A 19,992-nucleotide genomic window follows, 5' to 3' on the forward strand; every position below is an offset into this window, starting at 1 on the left:
CATCGTACATGTATCACAGGTATCAGACAACAGAGAAACTACAATATTCATGCTTACATCCATGTCCCAGTAAATTTAATCAGTAAAGTCAGTGCAGGTCTCTTAGACATGTTTTTATTGTAAAACATTAACATCAGTCTCCTTTTGTGTTTGTATTATCTCTTCCCAAAACTTCCCAAATTAAAGTTATAGTCATTTATTTTTATTTCCTCAAGCACTTTAATATTCAGAAAGATTGATAGTGAAAGTGGAGTTCTTCAGGGTTAAATTCTAGGTCCTCTACTGTTAAGTTTGTTGCCACTAGGTTTGCACACATTCCTGTCCCCTGGAAACCTGAGCCCTTTTATGTCTTGATTGTTTATTCTATTAGTGACCAAAAAAGTTCCAATAACAATCCTTTTGATCGAAACATCAGGGTAACCAGCAAATTCTACACCATACTGATTTGGTCTATAATCATCTGCGCTTTGTCATGCAAAACAGTGGTTGATTTCTGATTATCATTACTGTGTGTTTTGTGTTTCCCCAGAAATTCACAGGGAGCTGCTGCACCGGCCTGTGTCTGGCTACGTTCCTGAAGAGATCTGGAAGAAAGCTGGTGAGCCTGCCATCATCACACCCACACACTTCCTCTCTCTTTTTCTTTCTCTCTGCAATTTTTAAGACATTTTGCTCTGTAGAAATAAAGAGCATCTTTTTTACCCAGAGGACTGGTGGATGAGAGATGATCAGAGGCGCTCCTTTGAACCCCATTCTCCTCTTTCATCCCAGTGTAGTCTGCTGTCTGCAACATCCTCCCCTGGTAGACTTGAATAAATGTGTCAAGATGCTCTTAGAAAATAATTTGTATTTTAATGCAGTAGAAAGTTTAAAAAAAATGAGAGTTTCATCACCACTCTCTGCACACTCCAAATATAATGTGAGGTCATAAAATGATTTTATTGAGCCAGTCAAATAAGGGGCATAAGTAGCTTTTATAGCTGGGCCAGTGGTTCTGCTGTTGCAAGTTACAGAAGACTTGGTATCTTTTTGCTTTTTGGCACTTTTGTAATTTTCTTACCAACAGACATTGCAGCTATTCTGTTTAATGAAAGTGAGGTAAACTTGCAGAGGGAAGTTTGTAAGGCCAGCTAAGATCAAGTATCGAAACTAATTTGTTGCTTTAACAGCTTTCATTGGTTGCCGTTAAATTTTTAGACTACAACAACGTTGTTTAAACTCACGAGCACAGCTGCAATCACCATTATCACCGTCCTGAAAAACTGAAAGAATTTTCCGTCAAGGGTTCAATGCTTGAAGAACCCACTTTGTATTCACCATCAGTGATACAGTATATCTACTTCTTAAACCCCTTGGAGAAAAGAAATTGTCCCCTTGCTTGACCAAGCATGATGTGTGAGAACAAGTAATATGCATTTAAATTGAATTGAGTATCACCATCGGGACTCTGCCTGCTCTCCAGTACTCTCCTCCCCTCACCAGCTTTGATCGATCTTCCATCTAAGGCATTTGGTGTGTAATCACAATTCCATGCACAAGGCATACATCACACGGCACCAGGGCAATTTCCATGACTTCAGGCAGCACAGTAGGTTAAAGACAAAACCACCCTGGTTTAAAAATGTAGCTCAATCACAATGGAGAGAAAATGTCTCTGTTTTTATAAAAGCGCAAATTCTGGCTGATATTGAAAACAGACTTTACATTTGCAATGCAAGTGTGATGTGTACAAATGAAAGTGAAGCAAAGTGAAGCCTATTTGTTAGTTGTATCTGTCTTTTGTCTGTAGGATAAATGGTGCACACTATTTTTCTTTCTCTCAATATTTCTGCCATCCTTTTCACATCAGTTGCATATATTTTGGCTGAAGAGAGACTAATCTAAATATGACCCAGAGAGGATTGCAAAATAGGATTTTTTAACACAATGGAGTGCAGCAGTGAATACATCTGTTTGAAATGGGCAAAATGTTTACAGTTGGTGATAAATATTCAAGCACCTTGCACGGTGTCCTACCGCTTTCCCACTTCCCCTCATCACATGGGCCTCTGGGATCACAATGGAAATGCATAATTTAAATATAAATTGCCTGATTTGCATACACAATTAGTCAAGTTACAGGCTTGATGGGAGCAAACAAAAAGCCCTCCATTTGCTTTGACGTTCAGTTGGAATTCCAACGCTTAACACCCATGTGGCAAGGTTATTCATTCCACAAAACAAGTATAAAATTTACACGTTACTACAGCTAAAGCAGGCTTTCTGAGTGATTACCTGGGATTAATTGGCTCACCCAAGGATATTTTTCAAGATTGAAAGAATAAAATATATTTTGTTTGTGCATCTTAATATAAGGTCATTTCAACTTTTTAAATTAAAACATAGTGCATTGCATCTACTGTAACTGATTAAACATCCCACAGTCACAGAAGAGTGTGATAATCTTTTAAAAATCATCCCCATATATGCAGCTGATCTTGGAATAACAAAAGCCATGTGTATCAATTCTCCTCATCTCCAGAAGTACAAATGTCTTTTATTTTGAAATCAGTTATATGGTTATGGTTTCTTTATTGCAGATGTGGCACAGCTTTGACCATTAATCTTTTAGAAAGTACAAACCATTTATGTTGAATTTTTTTTACTTCAGGAGTTACTTCAAAAAACTTATATTATGTTTACCATGTCACACATTTTTAAATGATTTTGAATCCATGTCAAAGATTTTGATTTATTCCCATGTAAATACAACAGTGCCTCTCCTATAGGCAAAAGTAAAAAGACATCAATGAATTCTCAAATTTACTGAAAATAAACTTCCAACGACAGGGTGATATAATACACATTGTATTGCAGGTACGGGAGGCTTGACTTCCTCTGTCTCCACACTCTTTCCAGAAGAGGCAGTGAATGAGGTGAAGCGACAGGCAATGTCAGAGCTGCAGAAGGCCGTGTCAGAGGCCGAGCGCAAAGCTCACGAGATGATCAGCAGCGAGCGGGCCAAGATGGAACGTACAGTAGCCGAGGCCAAGCGGCAGGCGGCCGAGGACGCTCTCTCCATAATCAACCAACAGGAGGACTCCAGTGAGGTAGGATGCATGGACAATTTAGAACATCAAAAGGTGTACCCTCAATCTTTCAAGCACATCATGGAAACTGTCACCACCATCCTCTTGTTTGATAGTTAGGGGGTTGCGTCTTTCTGTGTTGTCACTTTAACTATACTTTTGTTGCCAGATGCTCTAGTGACTCCCAATTGACACAGATGATAGGATCTTATCTTACAAAGACGTTTCTGTTGTATTTTATCATTGTTACCAGAAGCACATCATTGTACATTATCTTTCAAATATCAAAGAGGTTGTTGATTATTCACAGCTTTAAAAGTGTTCTTGCAAATAGAAGCCATACTGGGACTGAGAGTAAAATAAAGCAAATCCAATCAAGCATGTATTAACTTCACTTTTCTCCTTTGTTTTTCCGACAGAGTAGCTAGCATGTTTAGAAAGTAGTTACCCATTCAGCTTTAAAAGAAATTAAGGGACTGAGCTTTCATTTGCTAATCATTGTTTAGCATCTAATGCATAAAGTGAGAGGAAATATGGTTCACATCTGTCATTAATTGCAAGAGAGATGTTTATGAGAGAGAAGCACCCCAGAGGAGAACTTTCAGAAGCAGTTTGTAACCTTGTTCTCCCATTTCCTGTGGATATGCAGCATAATCATTGTTTGGTTTTGAGCTGCCTAATGGTTGTATTAAGCTTAAGTGTCGTAAAAGCAGAGCTCTGTTAATGAGCAGACTGGTGCACTGATTTCTGTTACTAATGTTGATGGTCACTAGTTCTCTAATTCATGTGGCATTTTGCTGTCCCAAACTCCTTGTGTCTGAATAGAGGCATAAAATAAAACAATGAGCCCTAATTACAGCAATTATCAGAAGTCCATCAGCTGAACTGGACAGCTGACAAATTCTTCTGCTGTATTATTTTTGTGTTAGTTAACCTTGTCTCTATCTGTCCATCAGAGCTGCTGGAACTGCGGCCGCAAAGCCAGTGAGACATGCAGCGGCTGCAACACGGCACGCTACTGCGGATCCTTCTGCCAGCATAAGGACTGGGAGAAGCACCATCATGTCTGTGGTCAGACCCTCCAGGCCCAGCAGCAGCAGGCCAGCCAGCAACAGGGAAGCGTCCCAGGGTCAGAGACCCCTGCTCCCATCAGCTCCTCTGCCTGCACCCCGAGCAGCGGAACTGGGAGTCCGGCTGCTACCCCGCCTGCTGCTACGCCTCGCTCCTCCACCCCCAGCACCCCGTCCTCCTCTGCCCTGGATGGCACACCGCGCTAAGACACTCACAGAGGGGGTGACGCCGAATGCCTCCGGGTTCTTAACAGCCAGCCGTCAACCCCACAAACTGCATGACTGTCAACATTGCCTTGCAAAGATACTAAACTAACTTGGCTAACAGAAAGAAATGGCAATGTTTCTGTCTATCTTGCAGCGTAGTCATTGAAGGGGGAGGAGGAGGTCCATAATCAGGTCATATTGACTTGCCATGACTTTAAAGAAACACAAAGATATTCTTTGTTTTGAATGAATGAATTTAAATATTGACATCCTTTTATCGTTACACTTGCTATTCTTGTTGTCTGTTTGTCGTCGTGCCTGTTGTTGTTAATGTTGTTGTCATTGTAGCTTATCTCATTTTTTCCTGTAAATATTAAGAGACTGAGCAGAGATAGCAGTGAACTCGAGACAAGTATATCTGACCTCCCCTTTTTTAAATGTTTTTATTTTCCATCCTGGAATTAATGCTTATTTCCTTCCTGTACCAGTGACATGAGACTAGTCAACCTCATTTTACCAAATCCCATACCAAGGGAACATGTCTAGCTAGCAGAATGACTGAAATATTCCGTACTCTTTGTAATGAAAGATATTAGATCTAAATACCCTGAAAGACATACCAACGGATGGATAGAAAAATAAGTTTGCTGCCTGGAGAGAGGAGAGAGATGGACTGAATCTCTGGCCCACAGACCGCCATGAAATGGGCAGATGTGCAGCAGATTGCAAGCAGAGCCAGCTGTTCAACCAATGTTATTTCCCTCTCACTTGTAATAATATCCAGGTCAGTGGGCTGGGAAATACAAATCCGTCTCCCTGAAGGATGTAAAACGAAGAATTCTTGGACATGATACAAAACTTTGCCCACTGCACATGCGGAGGATGTACTGTCTACAATACGCACGTGGGTCACAAAAGCTCTCAAAGAGGAAGTGAAGTCACCATCCCACCAGTGAGACTGTCAGCTTATTATGACAGCGGCCGCTGGGCCATTCTAGAGCTGAAAACTAACAGAACGCAGTAGAAAGCTCATTCTGCGCCCCAGACGCTCCCCTCCTGTCTCAACTCTGAAAAACATTTTCATCTTTCTTCACGTTCTTATTCTTTCTCTGTAGATGTCACGGTGTTTAAGACTTCTGTCCTGTGGTGTCACCAATGGTTATTTATTGTATATGTGTTGGACAAATGTGACAATGCATAGTACTTCAACCAGTCACAACTCTCGAGCCCTTCATAACTCTCTCTCCTAGCTGGTGCAAAAAGAGATAAAAAAAAAGACAAGTGTTATCTTTTTTCCAAGCTGCTTTTCTATTCTGTGTGTAAGTGGTAGATCCCTTGTAGTTGTATTAGTTTTACTTCCCTTCGTCCTCAAGAAAAGACACAAGCTATATCTCAGAGCTGCTACTTGAGTCCGACCCAGATCTTTTCTGAGACCTAGCATGTCACGCGGAATGCTAATCTAAATGTTTTGTACAAGGGACATACATAAATGTATTTGCACTGTCACAGAGGTTATTTCAGCATGCTTCTTTTCAGCATACTTGTGTTGTCGGTATAGAGCCATAATTCATCATCCTTTTTGTATGTAGTTATAGCATTATCTGTTTTTACATTCTTGGAATGTAAAGTTGGAAAAATGTAAAATCACCAAACCCACTTTTTTTTAATTCTTCTTTTTCTCAACATGCTAACAAATGTGGCCATAACATTTTTTGAATAGCTACAGACAGTGCATGCACATTACTGAACGTTTGTTAAATATTTGTTATTTTTTAGAAAAACTGAAAAATGACCAAAAAAAATCAAAACAAAAAAATACAAAAAATATTCTAACAAACTAACTTTCCAAATGCAGAGGTGTAGACTCCGATTGACAGCTTTAACACTGCAAAGCACCAGGTAACACACAGTATTAACACAAGAGATAAACAAAAAACAAACAAAAAAAAAAACACACCAAAAACAGCCAAAGACTGACACCAAGGACCAAAATCCTGATTTAAATGATTTTCAAAAGAGGTTTGTTCACATAGAATATTTGGTTATTTATTTCTGCAGGGTTTTTCTTTCACACATTCATGGGTCAAGACCAACTTCAGTGTCATAAAGTCCTTTATTTTAACCCTTTGTGTAACTGATGGCACTCATCTTATATTGTGAAATGAGAAGGTGTGGATTAAACATCACTGATAATTCATTACAGTGTCAACATTTCAACTGGAGCAATAATAACTAATGTGACATGAACACTGATGACTTCTGCAACCATTTTTAACAAAACATTATTTGATCTTGTTTGTACATTTTCTCATTACACAAAATGTCAGACTGAAGTGTCCATTTCAGCTTTAAGCAGTTAAGTTTTTTTATTCTTACAGAGGTGAATGTGAGACTGGCCTTTCACACCAACGCCATTGGCAGTTATTGTATTTATTTATATCAAATTATGTTTTTTTGTTTGTTTGTTTTTTGGGCTTTTTGGGGGGATAGATAATTCTTCAGTGTAAATCAAACAAACCTCTCATTCGCAGTAAGAGAGCACTTACCCTGACGCACACAAAGGCTCTTCACCCCAACACCTTGGTGCTACACAGAAGCGCGTTACAAATTCTGACCTCAAGGAACAAGTGGAGGCCCACAAAGGTTCTGGGCTGTTTGCTCCCTCTGTACTTCCTCATCTCTCCCTTCATGTCTAAATAAAATACACACCTGCATTCTTGACTCTAAAGGGTTAAACAATCCAAAAAGGTGTCTGACACCCTTCTAGCGACTCCTCAGAAGCTGTGAAGAAACAGCCAAGCTGTTTTAACACTAGTGTATTTGAAAGTATACAACAAATAACGTGTGTTCATCATTATCAGGGCAAAACCTGGGTTTAAAAAAAAGAAAAAAGAAGACAAACATTATCGCTCAATGATTCTTTGAGAAACTATATTTTTTTCTTTCTTCCCTCCTCTATGTGTGTTTTGCTACAAATTCCTCGGTGGCAAACAAGTCTCACTCTACCTCTTACAGCACGATAAGAGCATCAGTCACGGCGCTGATACTGGTCTAGTCGAAACCAAATGGGCACAAGAGAACAGGAAAAATAAAAAAAACCCAAAGTCGAAGCTCATACAGCTGCAAAACCATATCACTACTTGGTAACAATGCAGACCTCATAAATAAATGAAACATAAATTAATAGAAATGAGAAAAAAAAACTTTTGTTATGTTCCTTTATGCCTGTGGCGTTTCTAGAGTACATCAAGAGTTTGAATTGTTTGAACAGATTTTAAAAATTGTGCTAATTTTAAAGAAAAGTGTTGTCGATTCTTATTTCGATGATACGAGCTAAGGTCACAGATAAGAAATGTTGTTTCTCTCTCTCGCTCTTTTTTCCTCTCCTGTTTTCCCTCCACCTTTTTCTCCTTTTCTCTGTTGTGGAGACATGCTAAAGTGCTTGTCGACTTGTCAGTGGGGGTAAATTCAAAAAGGGGAACTATACAAAAGTCAAAGCTTGTAAAATCTCAAATAAGAAAAAAACAAAAACAATTAAGGCTATGAATTTAAGCATGCCTGTTTTTCACAATGGGGGGAAATGTTATTTCAATTTCCTACTTATCAAGAAACATTAGGGAAATGTGCGGGGCCAACAGTGAACAGTGAAGGCTGTAGCATTAATTTGGGGGAGTGGGGGTGGGTGGGTTTGCGTTCTCTTGAGAAAATTTATTGTGAAAAAAAGAGCAAATGATTTGAAGTTGTTGTGCAATACTTAATTGAGACATGAAAACCACAGGTTAGTGGTAGGCTGACGCTGGGCGGTATTTCCATCGCCTAGTGTCAGTGTCCTCTATAGAGCTTTCCAGTCTACTATGTCAGAACTGTGGTTTCTTGTTGATTTTTTTCTTCTTTTTTTTCTTTTTTAAAAAATCCTTTTTGGGGGCTGTAAACTATGGTCTGTCAGTCTGTGAAACTTTGCAGTATAATTCTGGTATTGTTGTTCTCTTAATGGTGTAATAAATATGTTAATACCTGCCTCTGAGACTTGGACTTGTGTTCTTTCATTACAGCAAATAAACATCAGCATATCCAAAATGAAAGGGACACTGATTACAGTTGAAGCTCGGTTTGCATGTCACCAGGGGTATAACTCAGTCTGTGATAACGGTTGTGTGTCTTCTGTGGCTTTGTTTGTTTGAAAAAAATGATCCTGATGATGCTTCACCTCTGTTTATCTGGACAAAATTGAGGTGTGGGGTTTGAAAGAAGTGGGCATTTAGGAGGGCGGGGAGAGTGTAATGAAAGATGCATTGTAGGAAATGTAGGATTCAGCATCCATGTTAAAAACACAGTACAGACTGACTGCAAATAAAACAATTTCAGACAAGGTAGCATATGAACAGTGCACAGTCCTGTATTAGACTCATGCACGCAAAGAGTAAGTCAGTTTAAATGGAATAAGTTTGATATGACAAGTAAGTTTAAGATGTGACTATCTTGTTCTAGTTTGAATTATTCAGCTATAGTGCTGTAGAGTGAATACAGACAGTAAGACATGGAAAACCTGTTGATGGTCATGAAGGTTTGAGTGCTACAACTCAAAGTATGACTCCTAAGTACAAACAGTGTCTTCATTTTTCCACACTGCCAGCTATTTTTCCTGTGTCCACACATTGGACCTCACTGTCCTCATTAAGGGGCACTGGTCTACTTCTACACTGTGTTCTAATGGCTTGTTCATCCTTCAGCTTATTGCACACCTGATCTTTTATTGTGGCAGGTTGGAATTATGATTTTACACCACATAAACCTAATGTAGCTTTCAAATATTTGGAATACAGAGGTGGAAAATACTGTATATGAATTGCGGTGAATTTTTATTTTTACAAGAAAGGATGTGATAGAAGCTCATAATTTCAAGCTCAAAATGTGACAGCGCTGTAGACATCACACACGCGTTTCATTGTGAAGACATCCAGACGTTACTAAAGAGCTTTTGCAGCAATCTTTGATGCTGTAACAGAATAATCATGGACTTGAAATGTACTTCTTGTCTGTCTTTCCCATGACTCCTTAATTTCCTGTAACTGACTGCCTGTTCCTCTCATCTTTGTGCATCTCAGTTTGAACTGAAACCCACAAAGACATTTTACTACACTGTAACTTTAAGATAATATCAAATTTGGAAGATGTAATCTTGACAGATCTAAAATATTGAATTTTTATAAATACATCAAGGGTAGTGAAGGAAAAGATTTCCATGTTTCCAGCGTTTCAGTTTCAGTCATCAGGCAAAATAGTCACATGACAGCAGAGCTGGTCAAGTAAGGATAAAAATACTGTGCACTGACAACATACACCAGCACTAAATCCACTAATTCATTTGGGTTTATTTACCTTATACAACTGTTATTTGATTTGCTTGCATTTTTAGAAAATGCAAACAAATGCAGCACTAAAATACTTTTTCAGCATGTTTTCATTGTTAAGTAACAAGTTGGATTTATTGACGCTGTTCTATTTTCCCAGATGACTTGGATATTGTTGTGAGCTGGCTGGAAACTAAATACTTTGAGTGTCTTTGAATTTCATGACCCTGTCTGACCATTTTAAATCATATAGTCTTAAAATACCTGTAGGAGCCAAATTGGTTATTTTCTGTGTTCACAAGTGTTGTGTGCATTTCTGCCAGTAGGTGGCAGTATCTATTTTAGGCCATGGTTTGAGTCTATATAGGGAGGTGGGTTAATCAGCGTAGTGGTGCACGCTGGGGAATCCACACGGTTTTTGACCGTGACATGGTGTATAACTTCACAGGTCAGATTTAAGTGTTATGGTTAAAGTGAGTACTTTTGAGTCGACTGTATGAAGCCTAATAAACCTGGAATACAATCAGTAGTGTTTGGACATTGGCTGTGTTATGCATATGCACCTGCATGCACCTACACTGGCTCGCGTACAAGCCTGTTAAGCCACCAGCGTGTGCGGATAGTGACAAATGGCCACTATATTAGTCAAAAACCAGGTTCCCATCGGACTCGTTGGGAAAGCAACAATCGGCCTTGTGGTTCCTGTGGGCCTTCGCTGTGTCTGGAAAGCGGCCCGTACCGCATGGCGCCTGGAGGAGGTGATCGTGGGAGGACGATCGAAAGGAGCTGCTGTTGCTGCTGGGTCTTGGCGTGAGGTGGAGTTCGGCTACGGAGGGCCGCAGCGATTCTGACGGAATTCGGCAGTAGTTGAAGGAACGGCCGCAGCGGATCGGCGGAGACCGGATCCAGGCGAGGCAGCGGAGCATCGGATCAGCTGATCACCGCATAGCGCCCAGCTCACTGATGCCGAGGTATGAGTAGCGCTACAATAATGGCCATTGGACCTGTGTACATACAATTAGGGGGCATAAATCCAGTGCATTGGTGGCCTAATTGAATACGTGATTGACTTTGTGTTAACTTTGATGGTTGTTGCGAACTGTGGAGAGACTGAAAACATGGAAACCGGAAGCGGGCGAAAGGTTATAATCACTGAAAAGGCGCTTGCTGATAAGCTTTTAAGGTTGCAAGCGGAACGAAAGGCAAAGCTGAGCAAAGCCGCCAATATACGAAACTTAATGAAAGATCTCATCGTAAAGGGTGATAAAACAATGGTTTGTAATGCTTTGAATGGTGGGTGTGTGATGATGGGGTGGTGTGTGATGATGCAAAATGTATCCATAAACAGCTGTTGGGTTTAATGCCAAGTGGTGAACAAGAAAAACATGAAATATGGCTTAAAGCAAAATTTCTGTCTTTAAATGAATGTTTTCATGATGCAGAAATGTGGGTTTCAAACTTGGAAGGTAATATACAAGAAAATGTTGGTGTTACAAACAATGAGGGTAATGCAAATAAAAATGAGGTTGGTATCAATCAAAATGTCACAAGCAATGAAAACAATGCACATGCAACTGGGCTGGTGGTGGATGACATTAGCCCAGATGATAGCATTTCTAATGAGGGAAGCAAATGTTCAAGTAAAGGAAGTAGAGCCAGGATCAAGCACCGCTTCAGCACGCATAAAAGCTGAAGCAGATAGAGCTGCTCTTATTGCCCGTGCTTCAGCTCTTAAGGAAAGACACGCATTGGAGGAGCAGGAGCAACAATTGAGGAGGAAACGAGAACAGCTTGACTTGGAAGTGGAAATAGCTGCAACAAATGCTAAGTTGGCAGTATTGCAATCCTCTGGTGTGGGAAGTGCTGGTTCAGGATCCAAAAATGCAATGGGCTCTTACCTGGAAAATAAAAAAGGGAAAAATGGGTCTGTGGTTGTGTTAAATTCTTTGGCAAATGAATATCAGCCTGGATTGTGGAAGTCGATGCAACAACAGTGTTCAATAAATCCAAATAAACCACTGGATGTGCGATCAAAGGAACGTGGCTCAAGTTTTAAAACGGATTCTGAACATCACTACAATATGACCACCAGAAAAGCATGCGAAATTCACACCAACTTAAAGGTCAAATGACAACTTCTCAATTAAACAAGGAAATCCGTCAACCCCAAATCACTCATCAATTCACTCATCCTCGCATAAATCAAATTGCATCTGAGGACATACTTACTGTCATGCACAGACAAAACGAAATAACAGCTGCTTTGGTGCAACAGCAAACTGCAAGATCTCTGCCGCCGAGAGACATTCCTATATTCGAAGGGAACCCTTTGCAGTACAGAGCATTCATAAAAGCATTCGAGCAAGGAGTGGAGAATAAAGCAGAAGCAGCAGATTGTCTTTTCTATCTGGAGCAATTTACCAGAGGACAGCCACAACAACTGGTACGGAGCTGCCAGCACTTGACTCCTGATCGCGGCTATGCAGTGGCTAAGGACCTGCTGCAGGAGCATTTTGGAAATCAATATAAAATTGCTAATGCTTATATGGAAAAGGTTCTAGCCTGGCAGTCCATAAAGGGTGAAGATGTTAAAGCACTCCAAGCATATTCTTTGTTTTTGTGTGGCTGTTGTAATGGAGGAATTGGAGTATATGCAAGAGTTGGATATGCCTGCAAATATGAGAGCCATTCTTGCAAAGCTGCCATACAAGTTGAGGGAGCAATGGAGATCCATTGCTTATGGAATCATGGAACAGACACAGCAGAGAGCTCACTTTACTGACTTGGTTGTATTTGTGGAGCGTCATGTTAAAATTCTTTCTGATCCTCTGTTCGGTGACATCCAAGATCCTGTATCTGGTGCGGCTGGCACAAAGACTATCACCCGGTTTAAGTCTTATCCTGGAAACAGGGTGAAAGGAAATATTGTTGCCACCACTGTAACATCTACAACCTTGTCAGAAAGGGGGGAGGAGCCACCAGCAGAGCTTGGAAAGTCAGTTAAAGCAGGATGCCTTTGCTGTTCATACACTCACATGTAGGTGTATGTATGGTTTGCCCCTGCATGTATGGTTAAAGTGAGTACTTTTGAGTCGACTGTATGAAGCCTAATAAACCTGGAATACAATCAGTAGTGTTTGGACATTGGCTGTGTTATGCATATGCACCTGCATGGACCTACACTGGCACGCGTACAAGCCTGTTAAACCACCAGCGTGCGTGGATAGTGACAAAGGGCCACTATAATACCAGTGCTTTCTACAATGTGTACAGCTAGGAATCTAAATGACTGGTTTTGAGGGTGCATAGCAGTCTGAGGTGGCCCACTACTGGGACTTGTGAACTCATGTTATTTAAAGGAATGAAACACAATAATAATAAGCACCTGGAGCCTGTGTTGGACCTTTTATTAACTTTTGTGTGTTTTCTGGAGTTGTACGACTAATTGCTTATAAAAATCAAATCAGCAACCATGAGAGATATATAGTTGCAAGATGCTTCTCAGACACTTAAGAGGCTGCCAAGATAACCAGTGCAACCTTATCCCATGCCACAATGGTGACAGGGCTAAAGGAACTGTTAAAGTTAATGAAATGATATACATTACAACAAACCTGTTAAGATATGAGACTTTGATGGAGCTATTTATTTTCTTCCCTGTTACCTGCACAATTAACCTCCTAACCAACGTCAGGTTTTTGTCTGACAAGATTGTGTTGGACCTCGAAGAGCTGCAATCAGCTGCTCCCTTTCGAAACGAATGACAGTTAAGCCATAAAGCAGCTTGTCAGCTCTGCCCCCTTCCCATCTTTATCTTTGTGTTGAACCATTTTGGAGTTGATAAAGCTCAGGGATGAGTTGGACTGCTGTGATATTCCTGCCACATTCTTCTACATAAAGTTCATTGTGGCCAGGGCCCCAACTCAGCCCATCTCCCTCTCTCCCTTCCCATGTCTTTTCTCACTCTGTCTTATCAAGCCAGGCACAAGCAGACAGCGACTTGAATTAAGCGCTGGTCGGGGGGGAGCTGCTTGGAGCCGATAACAATACAAAATGGATTTTCTCAAACAGAGAAAAACAGCTGTCTCCATTATTTGAATGCTTCACCTTTCCTCGCTCCATTAATTGGCTCTTTGATCACAAGCAGAGGTGCACAGTGACTGATAAGGAATAGGTTATTAGTAAAGTAGCCTGGAGGACCGAGAGGCGGCTGGCCGTGCCGGGCTGCAGGAGATGAGATAAAGGCGTGGTAATGCCGGTGTGAGGGAGTGCCGGTGAGTGATAGGGCTGTGCCGTCTGGCCCTCTGGCTCATGGGCGACGTGGAAAAAGCAGCAGCAGGACGAAGTGTGATATAGCAGCTAAAGCAGGATTGTGATTCAGCTTGTGGGGGATAGAGCGTGGGATTTGATTCCATAACGGCTAGTTCCTTCAAGTGGTAGATCTCTCTCTCTCTCTCTCTCTCTCTCTCTCTCTCTCTCTCTGTTTCCCTTCCAGTCCAGCCCTTCCTCTCTCACCCGCTCTTACAAAAATCAAACTATGTGACAGAAAATTTGCTCTGCACCTTTCATATTGGTCTGATACGTGGTAAATGTTAGGCCTATGATAGCCCACAAGGAGGAAAACTGGGGGAGGGGGGTGGCATTACCCCATCTAGGGCTTTTTAAGAGATGGGCGGCTCTTTTGATGTTGCGCTGAGCTAAATTCATTGCATTAAATCTGATGGAATTTTCACTATAAGCCTGTTTATGTATTTTCTCACATCCATGGACAAGGGGCAATTCTCCACACTTCTCAGCGGAGGAAAGGAATCTTCAAGAAGTCACTATCTTGTAATCCTCTCTCTTTCTCTCTCTCTCTCTCTCACTCTCTCTCCCTCTTCGAGAAACAGGACCGGAGGGGACAAGCAGGGTATTTGTGTGTTGTAAAGCGTGGTAAGAAAAGAGGGGAAGTGTTGATATTAAATTACCGAACACAAGGTTATCTAGTTCCTGCACATGGCTAGGCTGCCCTGGGCCAAGGGTAATCTGCTAATAGCGTTCACACCGAATGACATTATTAAGAAACTGGGCCCATGTGTCAGGCCTCTCCCTGTCTCTCTCTCTCTATCTGTCTCTCTCTCAAACATACTCTGGAAACAGCAGAGAGGAACAGAAAAATAAGAGAGAAGAGGCAGAGATGGATGAGGAGAGCTGGAGGAAGAGATAGGAGTGGAGGAACCAGACTCAGAGAATGAGGGGAAGAGCGAGGAAGTCAGGGGCAAAGGATATCAGGCTGAAATGCCTTTTTTTTTTTTTTTTATTAGTGTCATTTGTTAAAATGCCCTGCAAATATCAATGTTCAAAATGATTTATGACTGGGTGAAAGTATATGACAAAATCCTTATGTGTAGGGAATTGTGACCCACTAAACCACTTTGATTCCCTCCTGATCTGAGGAAGGTCATGTATCAGAGTTTATTTGGGGTAGTTAGTTAACAATGAGGTGAAGGATACCAGGCAACACCAGACTAAATTCAGACCTAAACTTCCAGTTACACCATAAACACTCTGCAGCTTGTTGTGCGAAGGTTCCCTATAACCTGTGTTTCCCCAACAGTACAGTACAGAGTAATCAGCTGTGGCATATACAGGCCAAGGACAAAACCCATGCAGTTATCAATGTCAAGTAATGGCCTCCATACATTGCCCAGCAGGTGAGTGGAGAGAAAAATACACTATGCTTCCTTATGCCCCTGAGGGGCTGTTTAAACTCACCAAGAAGATTCAAGAGAGAAAAAAAATTCTTCTTTTCTTTGCACTTGCTTCCACCCACTTCTCACCCTCAGCCACAGCAGCATCCAGTAATCCACCATGCAGTAGTTCTCGTCAAAACAGCCACAGTTGTTTCACATGAATGGAAATTCTAGCATGCACAGTCACAGACACGCAGGTTTGTTCAACATGGAGAAAAGGCCTGGAAATCAAAATCACGTTCAAAGTGTAGATGCTGTTAAATGTAACCACTTCTATCCCAGTCTTTTAGGAAACACTGTGTTCTTCTGACATGTTCAACAGGAAACATTCTGTGATATACTGTCAGAGAACCTAACAGTCAAATCAAACCATAAATTTTGTATTAGTCATCATTAAAAGTAGCAGTGAAATTATATTTTAAAAAGAAAATACAGTCCTTTTACAGAGCTCATAGCAGTGACTAAGGAAGGACTCCATCTGACATATTGTATTTTTGGACAAATTCTCATGGAACTGCACAGGATAAGCATTTCTCTCAGCTTCAGTATTTGACATTGACTTCAAGGGGCAAGCAAAATATGTGTTTTCACTCTGTGTGTGTGTGTTTGTGTGTGTGTGTGTGTGTGTGTGTGTGTGTTTGGTGGTGGTGTGGGTATTTAAGTGCCAAAGTGAACATAGGATGTGAAGTCAGGAGGTCTCTTCCCATGCAGGCAGCCAGTAGAGAGGAGGTGATTGATGGCTAACGAGGGCTGAATGAGGAGCCAAGGCCAAACACTCTGTATACTGCCTACTGTGGCCTTACCACATGATGGATGGCATGCTGAGATACAGTACCCACTCATACTGATGAAAGTTTAAGTGGATAAGGTTCTGTGTGTGGATCTAAAATACACATACTGGTATGGAAAGCTTTATTTACATTTCTTTACATTGCTTTATGTGTGAATCAGTTTGCCCCTCATTTACCAGGTAAAAGACTTTACTCTGACTGGGCAAACCACTAACATTAGCTGAGTTTTATTTGTCAACACACTCCGCACAATCACTTTGGAGCAGTTATTTCACATCGTAATTTCTCTCTCACGCCATTCTGTTCCACTCTCGACCCACTGAGCCAAATCACATCCAAAAACAGTTTACTGTGACACTCAGTGGGACATCGCACTCCATCAGTCATCTTGAACCCCACTGTTTTCTGCATAGTGGATCCATCCCATATCATTCAAATACCACACACACTCATCCTATGGACACTGCGTGAAGCCTCGTATAAACTCTGCAACATATGGATAGTTGAGAAATCGTATTTTGTCTTTCCAAGTTAGTTTGCTCAGTGATAAATTGGTTCATAGAATGGAGCCTGACCTTGACTGTGATGTTTGTGCATTAAAGAAAACATAGATGATTTAAAACATACAAGCAATTATGGGACTGCAAATAACAATTATTTTCATCACTAGTTTCATCATTTTGTTGGTTAATCAGTTCAGAAAAAAGCTGAAGTCAAGGTGATGGTGGTCTTCAAATGACTTATTTTATTAAACTAAAAGTCCAAAACACAAAGATTATTCAGCTTATGTAACACAGAGAAAAAGCGGCACATTTCGGACTAACTTTCTGGAGGCACATACAATTCACTATTAAACATTAGGTGCACACTTTGGGCTAAATCATGCATTTGAGCAATACATCAAGACGTGAAAGTGACTGACTGTTAGCCACACTGAACATTTAGAGAGTACGAGACTATGGCATTGATGTGATGTATCTTTCAAAATGCTCAATACTCTTCACCTGATAGTTCTCTCAATCTCTACCTCTTTATTTATTATTTCTCTTCATTACTGCCATGCTGCTTTTTCCCCGCATGCTGACACAGATCCATTCCTGTTTATCAAGGGACAACAGAGAGCACAGATTTGAGCTTATGCTAAAAAAACAAATGAAAAAGTAACTGTGACCAAGTGTGCCTGGTGAAACCAAGCTCACACAGCAAAGCCATTGATTAGTGCCGCTGTCCGAACAGACAAGGTAATGCCAGAAGCACCCGGAGCGTTCCTGAACAAAATTTATAGCTTATTCCTGAGCATCCTTTACACCCCCTGGCCCCACTTCCATCCACCCATCCCTGGCCCTCTGTCTCCCCTGTCCCTTCTTACCCAGCAACATCCCTCTGGCTTCCCCAGCTGTTATGCACCTGGATGCTAGCCTAGGAGAGGGATGGGAATGCATGCCATCCATCTCTCTGAGGGGCATGAGAGGTGTATGTGTGTGTGTGTGTCTTGGGTTTGTGTGCAGCTGAGGGTTGCTAGAGCTTTCAAGAAGCAAAGGGATGTTGGGTTGTGGATAAAACTAAATGATGTAGCTTTGGGTTGGTGCATTTAATGGTGGTCTTTAATTCTAAATAAATGTCATAAATATCAAAGGTGAGCTAAAATACAGAATATGCTAATGCATGCTAAGAAGTCAGAATTTACCACCATTCTGTGTGGGAGCGATGATTGAACCAAAATCCATGATGGAATGAGAAATGGTTTGCTTTCATAAATAAGCCCTAAAATCTGTGAAGCTTCACCATCACAAATAGCAAAATTAAGTGAACAGGAAACATGTCGTGTCCAACCCGTAAATCAGTAATTATTTGGGTTGATGACTGAATATTTGGCTAAATATTGAATATCTGTTTTTACAGACCTTTTAAAGTGTTTTTTTCCCTTTAATTATACTTTTTCATAAGATATGAGTTTGTTTGTGGTTGAATGTATTGCACACAAATTACACAAAGTACATTTTATTCAAACTAAACTTAAATTCAGTAAAAAGAGAACCTGTATATATTTTCCTCGTTAGTGTCTTCGGCTGTCCTGAAGGGAAATGCATAAATGCACCTACTTTTCTGACTTCTAAATATTTCTCCACTGTGCTATTTTACTTGTTATGTTTTCCATATAAATGAGTTTACAAAAGTTGAACAAAGCATGACAGAGCGGATGGAATATTAATAGTGGAGCACTTCATGAGGTCATCCCTGTGGACAATATAAAATGAATTTATTACAGAGCTAAGCCTGTGTATTAATAAAAACGTTAAAATGTGATTGAAGCTCTGCATGCATGACAAGCCATCAACTTGATTAAAAGCTATTCATTGGTGAATGGTTTGTTTGTGAAATCAATTTTTCATTCCAAATGTCACAGAGCTTTGCATTGCAGCTTGGTTGAGATACTTTGTTGAAATATACATGGGATTTCTTTGCATTCCCATGGCACACAAATGTGATTGGTGAAGAGGGAAGGAAGATGGATGAAAATTGTCTGGGGTTGGTTGTCAGGAGACCAGGGGAGGCTGCAGCATTGTTCTATATCTGCGTGAAATGTCTCAGATTGGAAATGGCAGCTCCCACGTGGATTAAAATCTAGATACAATCCACATACTAATAAACAAAATGCATATGGACAAACTTGCGCAGCAGCAGACATGTACACTTCCAGAAAAAACTGGGGTTACACCTAAAGCAGGCTTGAGCTTTGATGCTCCTCAGATTGTGAAGTGAGAATTTCTTTAAATTTGAAATGTATTATTAAGTTATTTAGTGATAAGTGTATATTGATAGGATGTATATATATATATATATATATATATAAATCCTACATTTTTTTCAGTAGGAAAAATATAAGACTACTTTCATTATTTCCAAAAAAAAAAAAACATCTGGACAATAATATTTCTTGATTTGAATTTGAAATGAGTAATGTTTATTTTTATTATACTGTAGATGTTGAGAGTCAGCAATCGCTTTTTGGATTGTTTTAGTTGTTGCCACTCTGGCTGGGTTCCCAATAAAATACAAAAATATCAGCTGTGTTAGTCATGTGTAATTTAATGTCGGAAGTGCTTACAGTAAATGTTGTTAGCTCGCGTTGAAGCTTAATCCAGCGTAGATGATTTCTGTTGTATTATTAGTGTCATGCTGTGAAAATGAAATGACAGCATGTTTGAAGTTCCAAGACAAGGTATGGCTGTGGACAATGATGAATTACTGGATCCATTAACGTCCTCTTGTAGTTAGTACATCAAGGCTTGTTGCTGAGTTTGTTTTGGGGGCCTACGCATTCAGCACTTTTTGATGTGTGGCTTAGCTTAGTTTACTTGAAGTGCTAAATCTGACATAATGATAAGACCCAGGTGAAAATTTGCATTGCATATTTACATATTTATTTGTAAAAGAATCTCTTTCATATTAACAACCAAACACACTTAAATAGGAGCGTAATGACTCTAAGCTCCAGAGTTTCCACAGACATTCAGTTACTGTTCTGATTCTGATTCTTTATACCTCTCAGCCTGCTAAGAATTGCTAAACTTTGTTAGCCTGCATTTCAAGTTCCTTTTAATCAGACTTACAGTGAATCGCTGCCAAGACAAACTTTTGGAACGTTTGCTCTTTTGTCTCCCACACACACACGCACACACACACATACACACACACACACACACACACACACACACACACACACATAATATGCTGCTCTCATGATTTGATCATCATTTCAGCTCACATCC

The 19,992-nt window shown here is 40.4% G+C and overlaps 1 protein-coding gene across 4 annotated transcripts in view; it reads left to right on the forward strand.

The window, feature by feature from the left end:
• The window catches only part of runx1t1 (RUNX1 partner transcriptional co-repressor 1), a 54,109-nt gene extending 47,793 nt beyond the window's left edge, over positions 1-6,316 (forward strand). For 2 of the 4 annotated variants that reach the window (XM_046417603.1, XM_046417604.1), the window contains exons 9-11: positions 530-598; positions 2,857-3,089; positions 4,025-6,316. In XM_046417603.1, the coding sequence (XP_046273559.1) occupies positions 530-598; positions 2,857-3,089; positions 4,025-4,345 (623 nt within the window). In that variant the 3' untranslated portion in view covers positions 4,346-6,316. The remainder of the gene's footprint in view (positions 1-529; positions 599-2,856; positions 3,090-4,024) is intronic. The other 2 variants (XM_046417605.1, XM_046417606.1) reach the window with 1 other exon arrangement.
• Positions 6,317-19,992: the final 13,676 nt, after the last annotated feature.

This window comes from Scatophagus argus, chromosome 17 (assembly GCF_020382885.2).
Source record: "Scatophagus argus isolate fScaArg1 chromosome 17, fScaArg1.pri, whole genome shotgun sequence".
Classification (NCBI taxonomy): Eukaryota; Metazoa; Chordata; class Actinopteri; family Scatophagidae; genus Scatophagus; species Scatophagus argus.